Raw genomic sequence first — 25423 nt, 5'->3', positions numbered from 1 at the left:
GTTTCAACAAACGACTTCCTTAAGCATTGAATTACGAAATTAATCGGATAATCTTCATGGAGAAAAATCTTTTAAAATGTAAGTTTTTAATTTAAAAAATACAAATTTAGATGTTTTGAGAAAAAAAATCATGTTTTAACATAAAATAAAAAATAAAAACTTGATTTAATTTACTTCTAGTTTCACGTGAATGTTAACCTCGTGTTGGAATATTTCTTGCCATTGACGCTTGACAGCATTTCCTTTTATAGATAATCGCAAAGTTCCATGTTGATTAGCGACTTGACTGTAATGTTTTACTCTCCACCTATTGTAGTTCAATTGAAATTGTGAACCAATTGCATTTTTTTTTATCAAACCAATTTTATCAAACCAAACTGTTCAACTGGAATTCTAACCAACTGCTATAGAATACCACAGGCAAGTCGTCTTGAAAGTTGCAAGGGGATAAAATATTATGAAAATATTGTTTTCTATACATGTTGTCGGCTGTTGTCTGCTCTATGGTCGGGTTGTTGTCTCTTTGACACATTCCCCATTTCCATTCTCAATTTTATGTTATTATATGAGTCATTACCTTGTTGTTTTAACTAACAACCATTGCTATAAAAATAATGCATGATTTTAACCATTTTTTTTCTTTTCAGTGTTTTTTTCTCCATTTTTTTTTGTTCGCCCGCAATAGGATGCAACTGTCTACATGCCTCTATGTAATTTACGGCCCTGTTTTGTAGGAACTTATCACTGTTCTCAAAACACAAATTTAAACACCACCTATAAATTGACTAAACCTGTTCCCTTTCTCTAGACAAAGAAATGTAACTTTATTGGTAGATTGACTTGAACATAGATTCATTCCTCAGACAAAGAAGTGTAACTCTACTAGTATTACTAGATATCAGTTAAGAATTTTATGATTAAAGGTGAAGGATACAAGAGTGATCACAATTTCACGAATGTTGGTACTCACACCTATAAAAGGTCTATCTCACACCTGCAAACGACAGTTTTTCTACATATAGCAAATATTTTAAAGAAAACGTATATTTTGTTTATTCATGTCCAGTGTTTTTACTGAAGGTATTTTATTGTACATGTATGTACTTTCTAAGTCGATATTCCAGTTTCAAATTAAATGCATACTCAGGAAAAGAACATGATAATGTGATATGAATATAACCTAAATCTTATGAATCTTGAAAAGTTTGACAAAAATTTTTAAGTTCAAACTAATTTGTATGTAGTACGATTTATGTTTGTAATATTTGATTACATTTTTTGAATTTAAGAACTAAACGTTAGTGAAATCTAGATCTTCACTAATTGGCAAAAACATTTAAACGCATAATTAGTTAATTATCAAACATATTAATATACTTTTTTTTTTGAAAAGCGTATACAAGTTTGATATTGATAAATAGATATAGGAAGATGTGGTATGAGTGCCAATGTGACAACTTTCCATTCAAGTATCAATTTATAAAAGTAAACCATCATAGTTCAAGCCGGTACGGCCTTCAACACGGAGCCTAGGCTCACACCGAAAAGCAAGCTGTAAAGGGCCCCAAAATTACTAGTGTAAAACCATTCAAACGGGGAAACTAACGTTCTAATCTATATATTTAGAAGACTATTTGGATACGATAACATTTGACCTTAAAAAAGGAGTTTTTGATATTTGAGGACGAATACTATGTCATCTCAATTCAGAAATCTGCTTAAGGTGAAAGTTTATAAGGCTGGGTTTTTTTTATCTGTGAGCTTGTTCTGTTTCTGTTTGGAATAGTAGTTTGATATATTTCTTTCTATCTCTGTATTTTCTTTCTTTTATAAGCAGAAAGTCTATGTAAGATATAATTAAACTCAGAACTTCAAACACATGCCAAGAAATCCTCGCTAAAAATTCCGGTCGACCCCCTACGGCAGTCATTAGTAGCTAAAGATTTGATTTCATTCAAGAAATTAATGTATGACCTTCATGTACGTGTCGCTTAGAACACGGCCATATACCAAATGGTCAAAATTAATGATAATCATCCATGTAATTTGCTCTATGGGGTGTTTGCAGAATTTCAACGGAGGCAATTTCTTGGCATGAAGACAAAAACTACTGATCCATTACACATACATGCATATTGTTTTGATTTGCGTTATAAATATTATATTGAAATCTGTATGTTGTTTGTTTTGTTTTTATATGCGGCCCTTTCCGTTCGATAAAATGAGCAGTTCACTTTGTGATTATACATTAAATGTGATGTCCTCTATATAGATATAAGATATAAGATATAAGATATAAGATATATAAGATTTTATTGATATAAAAATCCAAAATCTGGATTGTCATCAACACATACACAAAGAACGAACAAACAGTAATCATTACAATCAATTATATGTACATAAAATGGTAAATTAAATATATATTTTCTTTCTTATCTATCTTTTTGACTGAGGAGGTACAGTTTCACATCATCTATATAGTGATAACCTAGATTATAAACGTGTTATGTAAAATCATTAGACGAAGACTACAAGTATTTAGTAGGGTAAGTCTTAATACTTATAAAGAACAATCTTGCACATTACTACAGCAATAATTTTTTCAAGTGTAGTTCTTTTTAAAGATAGGAATTTTAGAGCCATACTAAATTGTTTTATCTATTTATTGCAAGATTGACCAATTATAGGGTCAAATATAAGTACTTCAGAGGATCCGAATAAGGTTGTATGACATGTATATCCATTTACTTCTTTCTTATTTCTGTCTTTTAGGTAGAGAGGGGGAGGTTAAAGGATAAATATAAATATATATATATATATATATATATATAAACGAGTCTAATATATATAAACGAGTCTAAATTGAAAACTACGTTCAAAGCTATGATTGCGTTGGATAAAAACCGCAATTTTTATACGTGTGCATGTAAAACAAATTTCATTGTAGAAGGGTCTAAAAACAGCACAAACAACATTTTCCAAAAGACCAAACAAGTGAAAAAGTATATTTAAACAAAACGCATTTGACTAACAGATCGAACAACTGATGTTCTTTAACCCTGCTGACTGCCATTGGCGATTGCCAAATAAAATTGATCACAAGATGTAACAAAATGGATCTTTATATAAATTTTATACTAAACAGAAAAAAAAAAATTAACTTGTGGCCACGATGTTATGCCACAAACATACGGTGTCAATATTTTTTTAGTACACCAGATCCGGATTTCGACAATAAATGTCTCTTCAGTGATGTTGGGGATCAAAACGGTATTTGGAAGGCCATATAAAAAGTACCCTCATTTTTAGAAAAAGTACCCTCATTTTTAGAACGACTCTTGAATTTTAAGAGTCAATATAGGATGAACGGATCATATAAACCGGAGGGAAAATATGATACAAGCCCAAACGAAAAAATATAAACGAGTCTAAATTGAAAACTACGTTCAAACCTTTGATTGCGTTGGATAAAAACCGCAAGTGGTGTTTAAATTTGTGTTTTGAAAACAGTGATATTTAGTTCCTACAAAATAAGGAGATGTGCATTTTGCCAAAAAAAAAAGAAGATATTTCTAGGCACTGTATATTACATTAATTTGTAGGATCCTTTACTATAGATAATTTAGCTGATCTGTAACAATAACATCTTCATGCCTTATATATCATGTACTGTAGTACGCCGCTAGATTAAAACTGACGAGGAAAGGTAACACACGGCCAGCGAAAGCTCTTTTTTTTAGAGCCCAGGTGGTCGTGTGGTCTAGCGGGACGGCTGCAGTGCAGGCGATTTGGTGTCACGATATCACAGTAGCATGGGTTCGAATCCCGGCGAGGGAAGAACCAAAAATTTGCGAAAGCAAATTTACAGATCTAACATTGTTGGGTTGATGTTTAGACGAGTTGTATATACATTATGTACACAGCCATGTATCACCATCATTGATGGCGATCCGATGGATACATCTGTTGTAGAGTTGTCACTGACTCAGACGTACTTATAAATATAATTATTTTCTGTGACTGTATATTACATTAATTTGTAGGATCCTTTACTATAGATAATTTAGCTGATCTGTAACAATAACATCTTCATGCCTTATATACACATGGAAAAAAGTATTGCAACACCAAATTGAAATTGAAATTAAAAAAACACTTTTTATTTTTTTGTGATATAATTTGGTAAAATAGAACTACTTAAACATTATTTAAGTATCACCTGAGTTTAATCAATAAATATCGACTCGGTAAGTTTTTATCTGCACATGCAGCTACTGTACCCGTAAACAGCAAAACAGGTGTTTTCATCCTCATTGTTTTCAACACTTTAAATAACCAAAATTTTAAAGTTATGTGATTGACACCTTGTAATAGGTCATCGACAACTCTTAACTGCAGCAAGATGACAGATTATCAGCATGAGTGAAGCAGGAGGTCGCTGTAATAACTGCACGTATTGTTGGTCATCACCATTCCACTAGAAGTCGTTTTGAGAATTAAAAATGGCACTAAACGATGTTAAAGACCTTCCGAAATAAAGAAGACCCTCTATACCATTTGCTAGGGAAAATCAAGCATAAAAAAGGTTGGTCAGAAGGAAACCCCTTGCATACAATACAATCCAAAAAAGAGAGTGTTTGGCATACAGGGACCTTTTAACAAGAACTGTTCGAGATTGACTCATCGCTACTGGTTATCGTGCGATAAGACCATTTCGGAGACCTTTGTTCACGAACAGACACACAGTTTTCCATATCCAATGTAGTGCAGAGCTCGCTAAAATTGAAAATTAGCATCATGGAGGAAGATTCATTGTTCCAATGGAATTCGGGTCATCTTCCGTGAACCATATCGAGCATATATGGGACACTATTGGGCGGGAAGTGCGCGAAAGGACACCCCAGTTCAAACACATCATGAAATAAACAATGCCCTTCATCAGAAATGGTTGCTGCTACCTTAGCAACAAATTAGTCGATTTTTGGCAGGAATCAGAAGACGTTAAGATGCGGTTATCCGTTTGAATGGAGGCTGCGCACAAAGTACTAATTCTTTGGCGTGTAACGATCAACCATGATGTGAACAGTCATCTGAAGATTAATTTTGAAATGTCTGACATTGTAAAGTTCGACTACAGTCAAAGTTGTAAAATGCATTTTTTTGTACAAAAAACGCTTCATTTTGTTATTAAAATTGTGGTTATATAAATCATTTTTTTTAAACATTTTTTGTTCGTTTCAATGCCAATGTTATCATAAACTATGTTTCAATAATATTATACAAATATCTTATTATATATCATTGAAAAATCAAGGTGTTGCAATACTTTTTTCCATGTGTATATATCATGTACTGTAGTACGCTGCTAGATTAAAACTGACGAGGAAAGGTAACACACGGCCGGCGAAAGCTCTTTTTTTGAGAGCCCAAGTGGTCGTGTGGTCTAGCGGGACGGCTGCAGTGCAGGCGATTTGGTGTCACGATATCAAAGTAGCATGGGTTCGAATCCCGGCGAGGGAGGAACCAAAAATTTGCGAAAGCAAATTTACAGATCTAACATTGTTGGGTTGATGTTTAGACGAGTTGTATATATATCGCACATTATTATTTTTATGTAAAGCATATACGTGAACTCTCTGATGTAATTAGTCATATAACCTATGTCATATTCAACAAATTTTTAGAATGGTGCAAGCGTCTTAACTGATGTTCGGTTTGCCTTTTTTATTGTATAAATTTCAAGATTTAGTAAAAGTTTAATCTAAGAAGACTTAAAGATGATTCATTTAACATCAGAATCTGACTGACGAAGGATATCTGTTATCCGAAATATTTATAAATAATTACAATTATAGTTCCTTTTTATATCATTGGTGTTGTTATGTACACTTTTTAGGCGTTTATATAATTTATTTTATTGTGTACATGTATCGTTACTTGTAACGATCCAGCTCCCACGTGGGAAAAATCGTTGACTATTATTCAGACGTTTGATATATATATGTTGTAATTTATTCCAATGAAGAAGGCCGTAATGGCCAAAACGTATGGGAATTTGTGTTATAGTTTTTATTATATACAAGAAGGTAACACCTCCCGAAACGAAAGCTTATTTTTATAAGCTAGAGTTAGAGGAGGGGATAAGGTCTCTGCGCAATGCTAGGCGGTGTTGTCGTAGAAGTTAGGAAATAAAGTACAGGTTCCAGCCCCGGCGCCGGGGAGGAAGTTACGAATCAAATCTACTCTAACATCGTTAGGTTGATTTTCTAGGCACTTTATACATATTTTAACGCCTGGTATTTCTTAATCATAAGAAATCCGATGGACAAGGTATAATTTGCAGTTGTCACTTCACACAGGCAGACATATACATATATTTATTTACAGTGATTGTATGCTTCTAAAAATAGATTAGCATCCTGCAATTATACTGAAGAGATGAGTAGATGATCATTTCTGTACACGAAAAATAAATACTTCGTGTATTGTATCAGAGATTCTTGTTTAATTCCTACAAGAAGGTAACACCTCCCGAAACGAAAGCTTATTTTTATAAGCTAGAGTTAGAGGAGGGGATAAGGTCTCTGCGCAATGCTAGGTGGTGTTGTCGTAGAAGTTAGGAAATAAAGTACAGGTTCCAGCCCCGGCGCCGGGGAGGAAGTTACGAATCAAATCTACTCTAACATCGTTAGTTTTTTTTTTAGGCACTTTATACATATTTTAAGGCCTGGTATTTCTTAATCATAAGAAATCCGATGGACAAGGTATAATTTGCAGTTGTCACTTCACACAGGCAGACATATACATATATTTATTTACAGTGATTGTATGCTTCTAAAAATAGATTAGCATCCTGCAATTATACTGAAGATATGAGTAGATGATCATTTCTGTACACGAAGAATAAATACTTCGTGTATTGTATCAGAGATTCTTGTTTAATTCCTACAAGAAGGTAACACCTCCCGAAACGAAAGCTTATTTTTATAAGCTAGAGTTAGAGGAGGGGATTAGGTCTCTGTGCAATGCTAGGCGGTGTTGTCGTAGAAGTTAGGAAATAAAGTACAGGTTCCAGCCCCGGCGACGGGGAGGAAGTTACGAATCAAATCTACTCTAACATCGTTAGGTTGATTTTCTAGGCACTTTATATATATATTATATATATAACTCGTCTAAACATCAACCCAACTATGTTAGATCTGTAAATTTGCTTTCGCAAATTTTTGGTTCTTCCCTCGCCGGGATTCGAACCCATGCTACTGTGTTATATATATAATAAATTCCGGTATAATGTCCACTACTTTTTTCAACAATTCACAGGTTCTGTCGAATTAATAGCAAATATAGATACATAGTCTAGTATATATGTACTTATGTGAAAAGTTTGTTTAGATCATGGTTTTACACTTGTAATTTTGGGACCCTTTATAGCTTGTTGTTCGGTGTGAACCAAGGCTCCGTGTTGAAGGCCGTACATTGACCTATAATGGTTTACTTTTTTTAAATTGTTATTTGGATGGAGAGTTGTTTCATTGGCGCTCACACCACATCTTCCTATATCTATGTTAACATAGGAAGTAGATTTTATATTTAAAACATATGACAACAGTGTGGTTAATCCACCAACAAACTTGTCTAGTTCTATATGACACAATATAAAATACATTTTAAAAAGTAAAGTAAAACTTAGTTTTTAAAACATTTTCAATCAGTGATTGATTAAGGTTTATGACCCTTTCTACAGGCCTGTGCATAATTAAATCTCCCAAGTACTACAACATGTACAATGTACAAACAGTTAGAATACAAAAATGATGTGCCTTTTAAAATAATACCAAAGAGAATCGGCATTCATAGCAATACATTTAAATCTATCATTGCATTTAATAGACAATCGTGATTTGGTGTCAACTGTAGCCAAGATTTTGCAAAAAAAAAAAGATTATAGAGATTTTTGCTATAAAATTGTTTACATGGATTACTATAAACTTGTTTGTCCACGATGACTGTTAACATGATGTGTTAGCGTTTATTTATTGTCTACAAAAAGTTCTTAATGTCCTTTACAAATAATGCAATCTTACAATATCACTATTAATACTACATTTTGTACTGACATGTTTTCCCTTATATAAAAAAAAAATCATGTGTAAAATTGTTAAATGTGATTCTCGTTCCTGCAAAATCTTATTTAATACGTATCAGTGATCTAGGTCTTTTACAGATTAGCATAATTTGGCTATAAGTAGATATGTCAAGTACACACAAGGCATTACTAGGGGCAGCAGGAGCAGCTGGGGTGGGGTTGGCATCATGGCGCCTATTCTTCCCTTACATTGGCGACGACATCCGTACCATCCGGGCAACCAACCGGACGGCCGGTGCTATCATGAAGGCAATGATGGAGGATAAACGAATTATTGACCAATTCGAAGCAGCTGTGGCAAAACACCCAAAGAAAACGTTTGTAATATTTGAGGACAAATATTATACGTATGAATTTGTTGATTCAATGGCTAATAGGATTGCAAACGCTGTTCAAAAATTGAACATAAAACAGACAGATACAGTGGCCATGATGATTTACAACGAACCAGCCTTTGTTTGGACTTTTCTTGGTATATACATATTTTGTTTACGTACCCTTTGTTTTTGTTCTAAGATAATTTTGAATTCCCGATTGTTAACCAAATATACATTAGAAATAATAAATTTTTAACTTGAAATCATTTGTCATACATTGTATGTAAAGAAAAATATTTCTTGGGAAATAAGATCAACGAACAGGAAGTAAAATTGACATGAATTTATCTCCGCCTGAAATGCACACTCAAGTCGCAACTTTCAAATGACCAATTGAACGAAATTAAAGAAATACTACACAATAATGTCAAAACATTTTAATTTTTATTTAAGGGTTACAGAAACTTGGTATTGCAGCTGCTTTTGTCAACTTCCATTTAAAATCTAAGCCTCTGGCTCATTCTATTGCAGTCAGTGAAGCCAAAGCATTAATTGTTGGAGAAGGTAAGTTAAGTATCGTTTATTTCAAAAACTAATATAAACTTGGTTTTTCATATTGCATTCAATCAAGCTTAGTCTATTTAGTGTATGCAATGATAGATGAAACTTTTAATTAATTCATTTTGTTTTTGTTCGAACAAAGCCTATAGCTATATAGTGCATGCAATAATATATGAAAGTTTGATTCATTTTGTTTTCGATCGAACAAAGCCTATAGATATTTAGTGCATGCAGTAATCACTGGTGGTAAGCGGATGGTCGTAACTAAAAGTTACGACCATCTGAATATGGGAGACAACTCTAGGGATAAGTTTTTCTTTTCCGATTTTCGTGCAGTAAAAGGTTCATTTGAGTCAAACCGCTTGTCTCATATACACATATCGTGAGTGCATTCTTATTGAAACCAAATTTGACACATAAAATCATTCCAATTTTTGTAAAATAGTCATTCAAAAATTCGAGCATGATGGTCGTAACTTTAACTTGTGATGGTCGTAATGTCAACTATAGTATTTTGGATGATGGTCGTAACCGACACAAGATGGTCGTAACTTTGAAAGATGACCGTAACTCAAGTATTTAGACGAACTTTTATCAAGCTATTTTAAAAGTACTGTGCACATGCATAACCATGTTAATAAACTCAGTTGTTATTTAAAGTTTACTACAAAAAATATTTTTTCATTTGTTACTCTGATAATGGTATGCAGAAATTAAGTTAAAGAATTATCAATCATACATTTTTGATATGTTCCAAACGACCATCATTTAGGAGAAACAGTGAAAAATAATCAACTCGCATTAAGCCAAATAGTATGTTAGGATTGAGTTTTAATATATTTTTACTGTACGTAAAGGCATAAAATTGTTGAATATTTGCTTTCAGATTTTTTTTTATTTACGACTTTTTATTTCCTGCAATCATGTCGGCAGATGAAATTATTGAACGTACAATTTTGAACAATCTTCTTTAATTTTTAATCAGCTATTGCAGTTTTTATAAACCATTGGCTTTCAAATATTCGGCTTTTGGTGAATCATGATTAATGAAAATCCACAAATGCCTGGTGTTTTTATCGTGTTGTTTTTATTTTTTATCGATTGCATGACGATTTTGCGGTATATCATTGATAATTGTTCTAAGTATTGGTTCAGAATAAAAACTTAATCCATGGTTTCGCAATGAACATTGTGTTAACCTAGAAAGTATGAATAAGGTTGAGATATTTTACAATGCTACACGCGTTGAATTTAAGAGTAAGATCAAATATCAGTAGTTTGTAGACAGGCTTGTAGCCAGGATAATATTTCAAGGTAGAACTAAATGTACTGCGGCAACTATCACATACATATGCAGGTTGAAAATAATATTTATGTTATATGTTTATATTGTATGAATGTACTCAGATTTAAAAGACCAGCACGCTGAGTTGAAGCATAAAGATCTATCTTTTAAATATTATCCTGGCTACAAGCTATGTATGAATACTGTTTGCTGAAGTCCTTTTGCTGAAATTAAAAAAAAAAATACATTATCATCAGCATATAGTAAACAATGTAAATTGCTGACCCCTTTAATATTCTTTAGAAAGAAGTTTTAGGATCCATACTGTGAAGGAATATTTTTAAGTCGTGTAGTAATTTTGACTCTAAATATGCCTCCTCTAGTAGTGGAAAGATTATCCCAAATTGACAAGGCTGTGCCAGTATCTGATCATAGACTTTGCAATGACAAAATACAGAGTGAATCTACCGAGTTAAGAAAGATTGGCAAAATGTGTTTCTCTTTTGGTAACACCAAGTAAATGTTTACAAAATTCAATGCGTAGTCTTTCTGAAAGAATCTTAGGATAAGCCTGATCTACATTTTTTTTGCTGAAGTTGAAAAAATGGCAAGATCATCAGCATATGTATAGTAAAGAAAAGGCTGGTCGTGAATAAACAACAGCTGGATCAGGGGAACTTTTAACACAATCAGGAAGTTCATTTATAAAAATTTTAAACAAATTTGGACTCAAATTGTCTCCCTGTTTTACTTCCAACTTTAATTCTAAAGAGATCTCTTACCATACTCTCTAACTATATTCAATAGCTTAAGTTTTATCCCTGGGAGAATGACAGTATCAAAAGCCTTCTGGAAATCAACAAAGCAGGCAAACATTCTACCTTCTTTTGTATAACAATACTTATTTATAATAGTTTTTAGAATGAACAAATGGTCAGATGGTCGTGTTTTTTTTTTTTTTTTTTTTTTTTTTTTTTTTTTTTTTTGGTAAACCAAATTTGGCTCTCATCAATGATATGATATTTATCTAAGGATTTACAAACACGTGTATCAAGTATCTTATTAAAAAGGCTTCCCCAATGAATCAGTAATTGTAATTCCTCGATAGTTATTAAGATCGGATGCATCATTCCCTTTATGAATTGGGAATAAAAAACGTGTGGTCCAGGGTTCATGGTATTTTCCATAAGAAAGAAAAAGATGTATAACGGATAGCATGGTACCAATAGGCGTATATTCAGAATTTTCTAAAACCACGGGTAATAATTATACCTGAACTTCGAATTTGCACCTTATAATCAGCTTGACTATATACCAAATGACAATACGACTTCTCAAAATCCAGGCTAAGAATAAGATGTATGTTACGGACCTGCGAATTCGCGGATATGGTCTTGTCTCGTTGTAGATTTTTCTTTTAAATTCCACGTAGTAGGTACATACTAGTTTTTAAAAAGTTTATCTTTTCAATACATGCAAAATATAAAGAAAATAAATCAGGATACTGTTATTTCATGTAATGTCAAATTTGTTAAAATCGCCTTTTCTTAATTCGTAACTAAGAATGATCATAACCAGAGCTGTGTGTTAAAATGAATTCTCCACTTTTGAGAATTTATATTGTTATTAAACTTAACAGCTTATAATTAGTTGCCTCTTGGTTGATTTTATACATTATATTTTAAGTAACAGTGACTGGTCATTTCATTTTGTATTGGTTTTTTTTTCGATTCGTTCCAATTTTCTTTCCTTTCGCACTTTACAGGTATCCCTCTCTTCCCCTCTTTTAGTTTTTATCATTTAGTGAAATCAACTTCACAAATATATCATATAATATATTCATATAACAAAAGACACGTTTAAAACTATTAACTTGTCTTATTAGGTCCTATTTAATAAAGAGTTACGACCATCACAATTTTAAGTTACGACCATCCTGAACATTTTTGTTTTTTTAGTTACGACCATCATGCTCGAATTATTGAATGATCATTTTACGAAAATTGGAACGTTTTTATGTATCAAATTTTGTTTCAATATCAACGCACTGACGATTAGTATGTATGAGACAAGCGGTTTTACTGAAACATTTTTTTACTGCACGAAAATCGGAAATGAAAAATGTATCCCTAGAGTTGTCTCCCATCTTCGGATGGTCGTAACTTTAAGTTACGACCATCCGCTTACCACCAGTGGTAATAGATGAAACTTTGATTCATTTAGTGTTGAATCGAACAAAGCCTATAGATATTTAGTGCATGCAATAATACTATTAGATCTAGATTCATTTTGTTTTCGATCGAACTAAGCCTGTTTAGTGCATGCAATAATAGATGAAACTCGGATTCATTTTGTTTTCGATCGAACTAAGCCTATCTAGTGCATGCAATAATACTGGTAGATGAAACTTTGATTTAAGTGTTTTCAATCGAAATAAATCTATTTAGATCTATTCAGGGCAAAAATATAATTAAGATATTGAAGTTTTGTATACATCAATTATTCTAACGGTTTAAATCCAGTCCCAAACCGTATTAAAATTATAATAAATTTACCAGTTACAATAAAAGAGGGGCGAAAGATACCAGAGGGACAGTTAAACTCATAGATCGAAAATAAACTGGCATTGCCATGGCTAAAAAAGACAAAGGCAAACAGACAAAAAATAGTACACATGACACAACATAGAAAACTAAAGATTTAGCAACACGAATAAGTGCATAAGACGAAATGTAGTCCTTAAAATATTGATACAGTCAATCTAAATTACTATAAACGATGTACAAATTGATAATTAGTTCAGAATGATCTAGATGGTACAATAGTAAAACATAAAAGGGATACTGAATGCTTTGTAACTCATTTTTCATTTCAGGAGATGAGTTGTTGGCTAGTATTGATGAAATAAGGGATGAATTGTCTTCCCTTCCCATTTACGTGTGTGGTAAATGTCGAGCGGAATTAGACGACAGATATGTTTCTATGGATGATCTTTTAATAGTAGCCAATCCTGTTTCTATATGTAAAGTTTTTCGACAAAGTGTTTCACCTCTACATCCAATATGTTACATTTACACATCGGGCACTACAGGTAAGTTTCAGTACATCAACTTTAGTCCTCGATCTTAGATGCGTGTTGCAAATATGCATTGCTTACATATATAAATCAAATTCATGATACCATCTGGTTTGTCGTTGATGTACCTCTGACAGAAAACACAAAGGCCAAAGAAAAAGAGCGAACAGACGAATAAATAAATTTGACTACGCACAATTTAGCTGCTCTACTAGTGGCAACCGTCTTGTACAAGTCAAAACTAACTCACATATATTAAGCACAATAGTAGTTGACATAGATGAAAGGCAACTGAAGTTAATGACATTGATAAAAGGCAACTGAAGTTGACCGATGATCAAATCTGGTACTTTTAATCATTTAAAAAAGAAGATGTGGCATGATAGCCTATAAGTCATTTCTTCACGCTACGGGTGCGTTTTATACGTTCCCGGAGCGCTAAAACTACGCTAGGTGTATGTTACAAACACGATACGCCAGATACGTCCAGTAAAAGAACAAGTTGAACGATCTTAAGGCGTTTACGTGTCTCAAACTTATCTGTAGCGTTTTCCGACGCACTTGTAACGTGTGTATTACTAGTACGTGCGTGTAGCGAACAGGTATACGCTTGAAAAAACTAGAGCTTGATGAAAATGTGTATGCTGCTCATGCCGGCGTCACACATTGGCGTATACACCGACATGCACCAGAGAAAATTGACTTGGTCCGTATACGTTAGATGCACGCAAAAGAAACACTGAGCAATCGTTAGACGCACGTTGCATAAGTTTAAAAGTACGTCGAAGAGCAAAGGTATACGTTTGGTGAACGTTTTAACTCCAGGTAATTTTCAAGCAGCTTAAAATTTTAATCTAGCTTTAGCTTTTGTCAAACGTGTACCTCTTCGCTCCACGCACGTAATACATACGTTACAAACGCGTTGGAAAACGCTACAGATATGTTTGAGACATGTTTTTGGCACGTTGTATACGCCTCAAAATCGTTCGACTTTTACTTGGACGTATGCGGGGCGTGTTTGTAACATACACCTGGCGTACTTTTATCGGTCCGTGAACGTATAAAACGCACCCGTAGCATATCAAAAATGTCTTCTGCCATTCAACGAAACTTGTTCTGACATTTATATAGTGGGTTATGTCCGTAAATTTACAAGACCAGAAGTAGTACAAACAATAAAATTGAGACTAGAAATTTCGGTATATGTCCGTCCGAGGGATGACAACCCAACCAAAAAGCAGATAACAGCCTAATGCCACCAATGGGTTTTCAATGTAGGGAGAAAAACATGCATTTGAAGATGGGCCTCAGCTGGTCCCTAAATAAAATAAGTACTAGTTCAGTGAAACACCCCATAATTAAACACGCAAAAAGCACGGATAATCGACCGAAGTTCGACCGGGACACGTCTCAAATACGTTCAAGGGACGTTTTTCCTTCGTAGCGTGCATTTCATACACGTTAGACAAACGCCAGACATACGTCAACATACGTTACTTGAACACTTATGCACGTTTTTCGTTCGCCTTAAATACGCTTTAAGCTCGGGGACACGTCTCAAATACGTTTAAGGGACGTTTTTCCTTCGTAGCGTGCATTTCATATACGTTAGACAAACGCCAGACATACGTCGACATAAGCTCGTTGTGTACACGATACAGATATGATTAACAAATTGAATGCGTCCAAAATGAGTAGCATATTAGCAGCGGACATGGTTTTTAATCACGCCCGTTGTACTTTGCTATACGTAGATATTTGACGCTGGTGTTAAAACTTTTCTAGGGTTAAAGCGTTCACCAAGCGTATACCTTTGCATTTCGACCTTCTTTAAACTGATGCAACGTGCGTCTAACGATTGCTCAGAGTTCCTCTTGCATGCACATAATGTATGCAGACCTGGTCAATTTTCTCTGTGCGTCTTTTGCACGTCGGTCTATAAGCCAATGTGTGACGCCGGCATTAACAACTGGTAGTATAAAGGTAGAACACAACTGTATATTTATTAAAGGTCATTTTCAACATTGTATGAAATAATTTTCAACTTTGAATTTTCTAAAATAAATAGGATTTTCTACGTCAGGATTAGATAACACGACCTTCTAAAACTGCGTTCTTTAATTTCACTTTTTTGAATCGAGTACCACTTATGCGTTATTGTAGACGAAACGTGCGTCTTGTGTTCGTTTTACTAAGCCCTCGACGGTATCTATGATGAGTTTATTTACTACCACTCTATTGATGCCACCTCCGATCAGGGTTTCCGCCATGGGGTTATCACCAGCCCAATAGTCAACTGTAATGTGTTGACATAAATAAATAAGTATTAAAATGGTCACTTTTATAAATCAACCATTTACAAAACTCTGAATTGTTCAAAATACTAAGGATTTTATATCCAAGGAATAGTTTACATTAGCTATATTTGGAAGACACTTTCCTGAGTGTTTTATCTTCAGCTTCGACATTTATTTATTTCCTGCATCTTTTTACGAGCGTCACTAATTGAGTCTCGTATAGACATAACTACCGTCTAGCGTACAAAATTATTTGCCTGGTATCTATGATGAGTATGAATACATATCTGCATGCTAAGGAATATTTAAGTACATTAAATTCGCACTTTCCTCGATAATACATATCATGTTTCCATATGAAAGGATATAGATTACTTTCACAAATTGCGTTTGCTGATAAATAGAGCAATAGAACAGAGAATAGTTTAGATTCACAATTACATTAAGCATGTTTCATTTACATTTTAAGGACTATTGTTAAGTTCGATAGAACATATACAATGATATAAACACTCCGTCTTAAGAAAGCACAACCTGGTGTTTTGGCGATGTATCAATTTATGATTTAATAAATATAAGTATTAAACAGCATGTAGTTATAAGTATATTGATATTTGATGAAAATCCTAATCAAGAATACGTTTTCATGTGCACACGATTTTTACGATTTTTAACAGTTTTTACAGCACTGGACAGGATCGAAAACTCTGATGGTGGACTATCAGTCACTGATGGTATCATTAGCTTTGTAGACAGAACTTCGGTATTGCTGACATGATTAATAACAAACATTTCTAAAATTGTCAGTTTATAAATTTTGTAATTATAAAGAATATTAGATTTCAAATCCCTCTTGCAAAGTTCGCCTTAGAAAGATTTGAGTATTGTGTTAGTTTTTTAGCTCACCTGGTCCGAAGGGCAAAGTGAGCTTTTCTCATCACTTGGCGTCCGTCGTCCGTCGTCCGTCGTCCGTCGTCCGTCGTCTGTCGTCGTCCGTCGTCCGGCGTCGTTAACTTTTACAAAAATCTTCTCCTCTGAAACTACTGGGCCAAATTTAACCAAACTTGGCCATAATCATCATTGGGGTATCTAGTTGAAAAAATGTGTCCGGTGACCCGGCCAACCAACCAAGATGGCCGCCATGGCTAAAAATAGAACATAGGGGTAAAATGCAGTTTTTGGCTTATAACTCAAAAACCAAAGCATTTAGAGCAAATCTGACAAGGGTAATATTGTTCATCAGGTCAAGATCTATCTGCCCTGAAATTTTCAGATGAATCGGACATTCCGTTGTTGGGTTGCTGCCCCTGAAATTGTAATTTTAAGGAAATTTTGCTGTTTTTGGTTATTATCTTGAATATTATTATAGATAGAGATACACTTTAAACAGCAATAATGTTCAGCAAAGTAAGATGTACAAATAAGTCAACATGACCAAAATGGTCAGTTGACCACTTTAGGAGTTATTGCCCTTTATAGTCAATTTTTAACCATTTTTCGTAAATCTTAGTAATCTTTTAGAAAAATCTTCTCCTCTGAAAATACTGGGCCAAATTTAACCAAACTTAGCCATAATCATCATTGGGGTATCTAGTTAAAAAATTGTGTCCGGTAACTCGACCAACAAACCAAGATGGCCGCCATGGCTAAAAATAGAACATGGGGTAAAATGCAGTTTTTGGCTTATAACTCAAAAACCAAAGCATTAAGAGCAAATCTGACAGGAAGTAAAATTGTTGATCAGGTCACGATCTATCTGCCCTGGAATTTTCAGATGAATCGGATAATCGGTTGTTAGGTTGCTGCCCCTGAATTGGTAATTTTGAGGAAATTTTGCTGTTTTTTTTGTTATATCTTGAATATTATTATCGATAGAGATAAACTGTAAACAGCAATAATGTACAGCAAAGTAAGAACTAAAAATAAGTCAGTATGACCAAAATAATCAATTGACCCCCTAAGGAGTTATTGCCCTTCATAGTCAATTTTTAACAATTTTCTTAAAATTTGAAGATTTTCAATAACATTTTCCACAGAAAGTACTGTTATAGATAGAGATAATTGTAAGCAGCAACAATGTTTAGTAAAGTAAGATCTACAAACACATCACCATCACCAAAACACAATTTTGTCATGAATCCATTTGTGTCCATTGTTTAATATTCACATAGACCAAGGTGAGCGACACAGGCTCTTTAGAGCCTCTAGTTTTTATTATAACTGTATAATCAATTTTTGTCTTTAAAACATGTTTAAAACAGTTACTTGAAATGAATATACAGGTAAGTAAAGTTCTTTTGCATGAAAGTGTTCAGAACTAAAACTAAGGTCACAAACTTTGTACAAAACTGTCAAAAGTCCATAAGAGAACAGGGGAACTGATACTTATCAATGTCATAAGAATGTACCGGGTTAATCAAGATGTCATAATTTCTACTTTCATTAATTTCACTACTATCATTAAAATATATTTTGTCATATAAAATGACCAAAATAAGTGTGATTTATTTGATGTGAAGTGTTTTATAATGGTTTGTGAATTTGTGAATGCAATCAGTGCTATTTTTTTATTACCCTGTTTGCATTCTGTACCCTTCTGTGTTGAAACGGATGCGATTATAGCAAATTTAAAGTGACAGATTTCAAGGTTGATACACTGTCAACACTATAAAAATGAGTTTGAATGACATTTAATTGATTTTCAGAATTTTTTAGGATCATAGCAAGTACGTTTTTTTCACACATGTCCATTTCTGTAACGTATCTTTATTTATTATGACCCTACATTGATTTAGGCTACAATAAGATAGTGTCAAATCCTTTCAATATATATGTTTCTGTGTGCAGTAATAATACTAAGAACATGTTGTGATTATTTTGGTGACTAGAAAACAAAACAAGGGAAAAGTAACATTTTTAGCTCACCTGGCCTAAAGGGCCAAGTGAGCTTTTCTCATCACTTGGCGTCCGACGTCCGTAAACTTTTACAAAAATCTTCTCCTCTAAAATTACTGGGCCAAATTTAACCAAACTTGGCCACAATCATCATTGGGGTATCTAGTTTTTAAAAAATTGTGTGCGGTGATCCGCCCAACCAACCATGATGGCCGCCATGGCTAAAAATAGAACATAGGGGTAAAATGTAGATTTTGGCTTATAACTCTGAAACCAAAGCATTTAGAGCAAATCTGACATAGGGTAAAATTGATTATCAAGTCGAAATATATATGCCCTGAAATTTTCAGATGAAACGGACAACCGGTTATTTGGTTGCTGCCCCTGAATTTTAAGGAAATATTGCCGTTTTCGGTTATTATCTTGAATATTATTATAGATAGAGATAAACTGTAAACAGCAATAATGTGCAGCTAAGAAAGATCTACAAATAAATCAATATGACCAAAATGTTCAGTTGACCCCTTAAGGAGTTATTGCTCTTTATAGGCATTTTTTACCAATTTTTTCTAAATTTTTGTATATAATCTTTCACAAAAATCTTCTCCTCTGAAACTACTGAGCCAAATTTAACCAAACTTAGGCACAATCATTATTAGGGTATTTAGTTTTAAAAATGTGTGTGGTGACCCAACCAAGCAACCAAGATTGCAGCCATGGCTATAAATAGAAAATAGGGGGAAAATGTAGATTTTGGCTTATAACACTGAAACCAAAGCATTTAGAGCAAATCTTTCAAGGGGTTTGATTGTTTATCAAGTCAATATCTTTCTGCCCTGAATTTTTCAGATGAATTAGACAATCTATTGTTAGGTTGCTGCCCCATAATTAGTAATTTTTGAAGGAAATTTTGCCGTTTTTGGTTATTATCTTGAATACTATTATAGATAGAGATACACTGTCAACAGCAATAATGTTCAGCAAAGTAAGATCTACAAATAAGTCAACATGACCAAAATGGTCAAATGACCCCTTAAGGAATTATTGCCCTTTATAGTCAATTTTTAACAATTTTCATTAATTTGTTAGATTTTGGTAAGTTTTTACAAAATATTTTCCTCTGTAACTGAAGGTCCAAGTTCATTACAGATAGAGAAAATTGTAAGTAGCAAGAGTAAAGTAAGATCTACAAACACATCACCATCACCAAAAAACAGTTTTGTCATGAATCCATCTGTGTTCTTTGTTTAATATGCACATAGACCAAGGTGAGCGACACAGGCTCTTAAGAGCCTCTAGTTTTATGTACAGCTCTTCAAGTGTTTCGGTTCTTATATACCTTGGCTTTTGAATATTGAGCTTTGAATATTCCTGATGAATGTAAATTAAGAAAAACGCTTCGACCGCGTGCAATTTATAACGGTTTGTTTAATTTTTACAGCACACGGTCGATAACTCTGCTGGTGGACTATCGGTCTCCGAGGTTATCATCAGCTCAGTATTCAGTACTTCCATACTGACATGATCAATATCAGACCTTTCTTAATTAGTCAGTTTATACATTTTCTAATTATAAAAAAAACTAAGGTTTCAGCTCCCTCAAACAAAGTTGGCCTTAGTTGGATTTGGCCACTACGGAATAAATCGAAACTTATCTTAACTAAATTATAATCCTGGTACCTTTGACAACTATTAACGTGTTTATCTACAAATATAGAATTAATCATTATATTGTTTTGTAATTCAACACTTTTCGCTAAATGTTAGTGGTGCTATGTTAAACAAGCTTCAGTCTGTGTTTCTTTAGCATGATTTTTTTTTTATTCAAGGAAGAGAACGAATGAAAACGGCGATTTATAATGAAATGATAAGGTATTTAATTATTTGTGTATTTACAGGTTTACCTAAGCCAGCCATCATAAACCAAACAAAAGCAATTGGATTGTCGAAGTCGTTCCTGTTTTTTAACTTCAATGAAAATGATATTGCATACATATGTACTCCACTTTACCATAGTGCAGCTACATTGCTAGGATTCTTTAATACAATAGATGTTGGTTTGTATATATTGACCTCATTAGATCTAAAACAAAAATTTTGTAAATGGCACATAGTTCTACAATGAAATATTCACATAGAAATCGCTCTGCACAAGCGTTTATAAAACTGATTTTTTTACACATTTAAGCAATTTTGTCATGGAACTCGTATAAACGTTAATTTCAAAGTTTGTATTTTCTAACTCTACATGAATTTGCATTACGTCAACCCTGTTAGTTATTCTGAAGTCTAAGGAAAATTCAAATTTGAAAGTCCCTTATCAAACGGAAAAAAGCAAAATCTCAAACACGTAAAAGGAATAGAAAACAACTGCTTTAATACTGAAATGGTATAAACATTTCGAAAAGGGTTGCTTATAGCTAGCTAAACCTCTCACTTATATGACGTTCGACGCTCTACTTATTATTCCTTGGAGTAAACTGAGTAACCTCTGGCGTCATTTGTGACGACTTTTGACTGACATTAAACACGTTGCGTGGTGAAGCAGTATTCTGAGTAACTATTAACATAATTGATGACTCATTGATGAGAATAGGCACATACCATCTGATTTGGTAAAGTCGTTATTCGGAGTAACCACCGATATAACTCTTGACATGAGACGGACACAAAACAAGTCGTGTGATCATGAGTATTGTGAGTTACCATTTATAATCGCAAGTAGTCTACAGGCAAATTTATACACATGATACAAAAGCAAGCCCGAAAAGTCGAAAACAACTACATAGAAGTAAATAAAAGGCTTAACTTAAATAAAAGGTATTTAAGAAAATACCAATCTCCAAGGTGAATTAAAAAAAGGGAGAAGTCCATAAAAACTGACAAATCAAACGTTATACTGTATCAACCAACGGAACTCTGTAAATTAAGATATATTTTTAAAAGATGCATCGCCATCTTCTCTTTTTTTGCATTCTACTCTACATGAAGGTGCGACGATTTTGATTGGTAGAAAATTCTCAGCCCGTGCTTACTTTGACGAAGTTCGGAAACACAACGTAACAGTTATACAGTATATAGGAGAAATGTGTCGATATCTGATTCGGGTCCCTCCGGTTTGTATATTTCAATTTACTATTCACATGGATATAACTCTTTTATTCCTATCTAATCTTTTAATCTTTTAATACCTTTTTATAATGGATACCAAGTTTTACACAAGCTGCAAAACAAGGATAGGCAAGATGACAGTTGTCCGTCAACTATCCATCCTTCGCCGTGGAATCCACTGTATTCTTTGTCCGTCAATGTAGCAAACGCAATATACCAGTCTTTCTAATTTGGTTCATATATCAAAAAGTTATTTTGATACAAACTGTATTAGATATTTGATTTCCAAATCTTGAAATATACACTTTTCAGAATTTGACTTTAGTGTATGATCCTTTTTATGTTGTATCTACCACCTTAATTGTTATATTTTTATCAAATGAATAGACAAAATTCAAGTTGATCTGGAAAGTGTAACTTGTATAAGTCTTTAACTGGTCTAAACATCGACCAACAGATTTATTCACATTATAGAATGACCTAGATAAAGTGCATAAAGTTAGAGTTGCCATCGGAAACGGTTTACGACCTGACATATGGGAAGAGTTTAAAGGTCGATTCAACATTCCGTTGATAGCAGAGTTCTTCGGAGCAACCGAAGGAACAACAGGAACCTGGAATATCCTCAATAAGCCTGGGTGCATTGGAAGATGGTCACCTTTGACTGTAAGCTTGTTTTTATATATTATGAAGAAAAAAATGTTTGATTCCGTCATTTAGCTAAACTTTAAATTATATAAGCATCAACTAAAAAGTATTTCGTATTCTGTTATATAAAATAACCGTTGCATATCTAATGCATGATTCTAGTATATACCAAACCCTTCTATGTTATCCATTTTCAGTCACTGAGACTATAAATATAAAAGCCCGTTAACGATACCCGGCTCTTATATAAAATGAAAGACGCCCTACAGAAGACTCATGAATGAATTAAAATAAAAACTTAAAATTTTGAGGCATTGTTTTTTAAAGAGGTAGTTGATACAAATACAACAATAGGTTTACCATATTAAATTTTCAGAGACAATTTGGACCACCACGTGGTGTCGGAAGCTTTCTTGTACGTCATGATCCCATAACGTATGAACCAATCAGAGACAAGAATGGACGATGTGTTCTTTTAAAACCAGGTATTCTATCCATCGTAGGAGTACTGGTCGAAATATTGCATTATCTAAAGTTTCTGTTTTTACTTTATCAGTTGCGGTGTCACATTAGTAGCACGTTTAGTGTTGAAAATGTGTAAATAAGTATTGACATATTATATGATTGCCTGAATAAATTATTATCATAATGCAATATATATTTATTGCATCAGAAACAACAAAAAAGAAATTAACAGCATTGTCGGTACTATGCATTTTAAAGGTTAAATATATTTTTTTCTCAATAGTAACATACCAGAGAGTCGAAAGATACCAAAGGCAAAAAACTCAAAAGTCAAAAACAGACTGTTGTCATGGCAAAAAAAATATAAAAATAAGTAAAGGCAAACATTACACAGAACACAACAAATTAAACTAAAGACTGGGCAACATGAACCAAACAAAAAAAAAACTGTGATGATTTCATGTGCTTCTAAATCGTTAGCATTTCCTGCTCCACGTGTTCTTGGATACGATCAAAACTTAAATTGCGTTTTTCTTTCCTAGGTGAAGAAGGTTTATTTATTTCTGGTGTCCCAGAATACATCACGGCATTTTACAAAGGAACAAAAGAAATGAATGAAAAGAAAATTGTTAGAAATGCATTCAAAGACGGAGATGTGTTCTTTAATTTTGGAGATCTGTTTTATCTTGACAAACACTACTACATGTACTTCCGAGACCGAGTAGGTGACACTTTCAGGTAAACAATATTTTCACTTTAAATATTCTTATAATAAGAAGAAACAGAGAGCATTTGAATAGATGGTATGCAAAAAAGGCGTTAACTCGTTATCAAGGTGAAGTCCAGCGTACAGTGTATCTTACCTTAAAGTATTCTTGTATATGCAAAATTCAAGGATTTATGAATACCAATAAAACAGGTATCAACTAAGGACGATAACTTTGATTACATGCTTTAAAAGTAAATCAAGGTGTTAGAACTAGATCCATTAACAGCAAAAACACAATTACCTCAATAATCAATAACAAATGAGTAAGTATAGTAGATTTATTTGTCGTAAACTCATCAGTAATGGTTGAACCACAAAATGACGGAAGACAAAATCAATATGAGGTTGAAGAACATTAATGGTTGCTGTCTATATAAGTCATGTGATAAAGAAACCTAGCGACTCAAACAGTTTTACTTTTTATAATCAGTAAATTTACAGAAATGATGTATCAATGATGTTTCATGCCAGAATCATTGACATCTGGATTAGTAACACTCTCTACGACAATCTTTCATCATCAGTGGTATCCCTCCAAGGGTGGAACATCCCAACAAAGATAACAGGCTGGTAATAAAGTACAACAGACGCTGTTTTTGGTCTATCAGCGGATTGGAGGGACAAAAAATTAACGAAGTTAAAAATAGCATTTCAAACCAAAGATGGTCAAAAACTTACATAGATATATTTGCCTCTGTTTAGAATAAACAGTGTTTCAAATAGTTTTAATACAAATTGCGAATCGAAAATGTTGAAAATGTGGTATTTGGGAACTCTTACTTGTTGATTTCTATTGCACTCTATATAATTATAACTCACAAGATGAATTTTGTTTACAAGATGGAAAAGTGAGAATGTATCAACAAGAGAAGTCTCAGATGCAATATCTACTCTGCCATTTATACAAGACGCTAATGTCTATGGCGTTCAAATTCAAGGTATTGTATAGCATAAATCAAAATGTATTTGGGGTATATCTGCCTCCTGTCAGTATTAATAGAGGTAGTTCAATCAAATTTCAAAAGGAAATAAAATATAATCATTCAACAAGTACAAAAGACATTCAGATTATATAAAAAGATTTAAAAAAACAAGTGTAAGAATTATATATACAAAAACAGTATATATACTGTACAAGAAATTAAAGTATAACTTAGAAATTCCATTAACCTTGGGTATGTGTAAATGTATAGTTAATGGAACAGTTCCTTCTCCTCGAATGGTACTCATTGAGTTTCCAATCATAATGTCGATGAAAATTCAAATTCAACATTGTTGAAAGACTTTATAAAGAATCTGTTTTATCCATCAATGATTATATTATATCTGTGTTGTTTATAAATAATCGTAGCATTTTTTATGAATGAATTGTGCCGAGTAATACATAGACTCCCTTAACAGAAATTGCACATATAGTTTTTTGAAAAATATTTTTTTAAACTCTGGAATGAATTTTCTTTTAGGTGCGGATGGCAGAGCTGGTATGGCAGCTATAACATTTAATCACGGAATATCAGTCACAACGGAACTGTTGCAACAGATGTACAGGAAAATTGAACACGAATTACCAAGTTATGCAAGACCTATTTTTCTTAGGATATTAAATGAGCAAATTGTTACACAAACAATGAAACACAGAAAAATCGAATTGGTAGAAGAGGGTTTTGACCCGAACAAAGTTACAGATCCGTTGTATGTTCTAGACAATCTCGCAAAGACATATGTTCCCCTATCATTAGACAATTATAGTCAAGTTATCCATTCTAAATTGTAACGGTAACCGATAATCTACATTTTGTATTTTTATACATTGTTGGACGTTTTATTACAAGAAATTATATCAAACCATA

General features: G+C 33.3%; 1 protein-coding gene across 3 annotated transcripts; it reads left to right on the top strand.

Moving 5' to 3' along the window:
• LOC143071451 (long-chain fatty acid transport protein 6-like) lies at positions 1–25423 on the top strand. Of its 3 annotated transcripts, none has more exons than XM_076245746.1 (11): positions 1–78; positions 8228–8621; positions 8920–9030; positions 13188–13403; positions 20479–20637; positions 21572–21696; positions 22166–22357; positions 22716–22824; positions 23347–23542; positions 24414–24511; positions 25037–25423. In XM_076245746.1, exons 2-11 carry the CDS (start codon positions 8255–8257, stop codon positions 25345–25347), a joined length of 1884 nt encoding a protein of 627 aa, XP_076101861.1. In that variant the 5' UTR covers positions 1–78; positions 8228–8254; the 3' UTR covers positions 25348–25423. The 3 variants fall into 3 exon arrangements, with proteins under 3 accessions (XP_076101861.1, XP_076101860.1, XP_076101862.1); XM_076245745.1 differs by lacking the exon at positions 1–78 and adding an exon at positions 2451–2549; XM_076245747.1 differs by lacking the exon at positions 1–78 and adding an exon at positions 2493–2549 and having other exon boundaries at positions 8217–8621.

Source organism: Mytilus galloprovincialis, chromosome 4 (assembly GCF_965363235.1).
Source record: "Mytilus galloprovincialis chromosome 4, xbMytGall1.hap1.1, whole genome shotgun sequence".
Lineage (NCBI taxonomy): Eukaryota > Metazoa > Mollusca > Bivalvia > Mytilida > Mytilidae > Mytilus > Mytilus galloprovincialis.
This window is presented reverse-complemented; position numbering and strand designations above follow the sequence as displayed.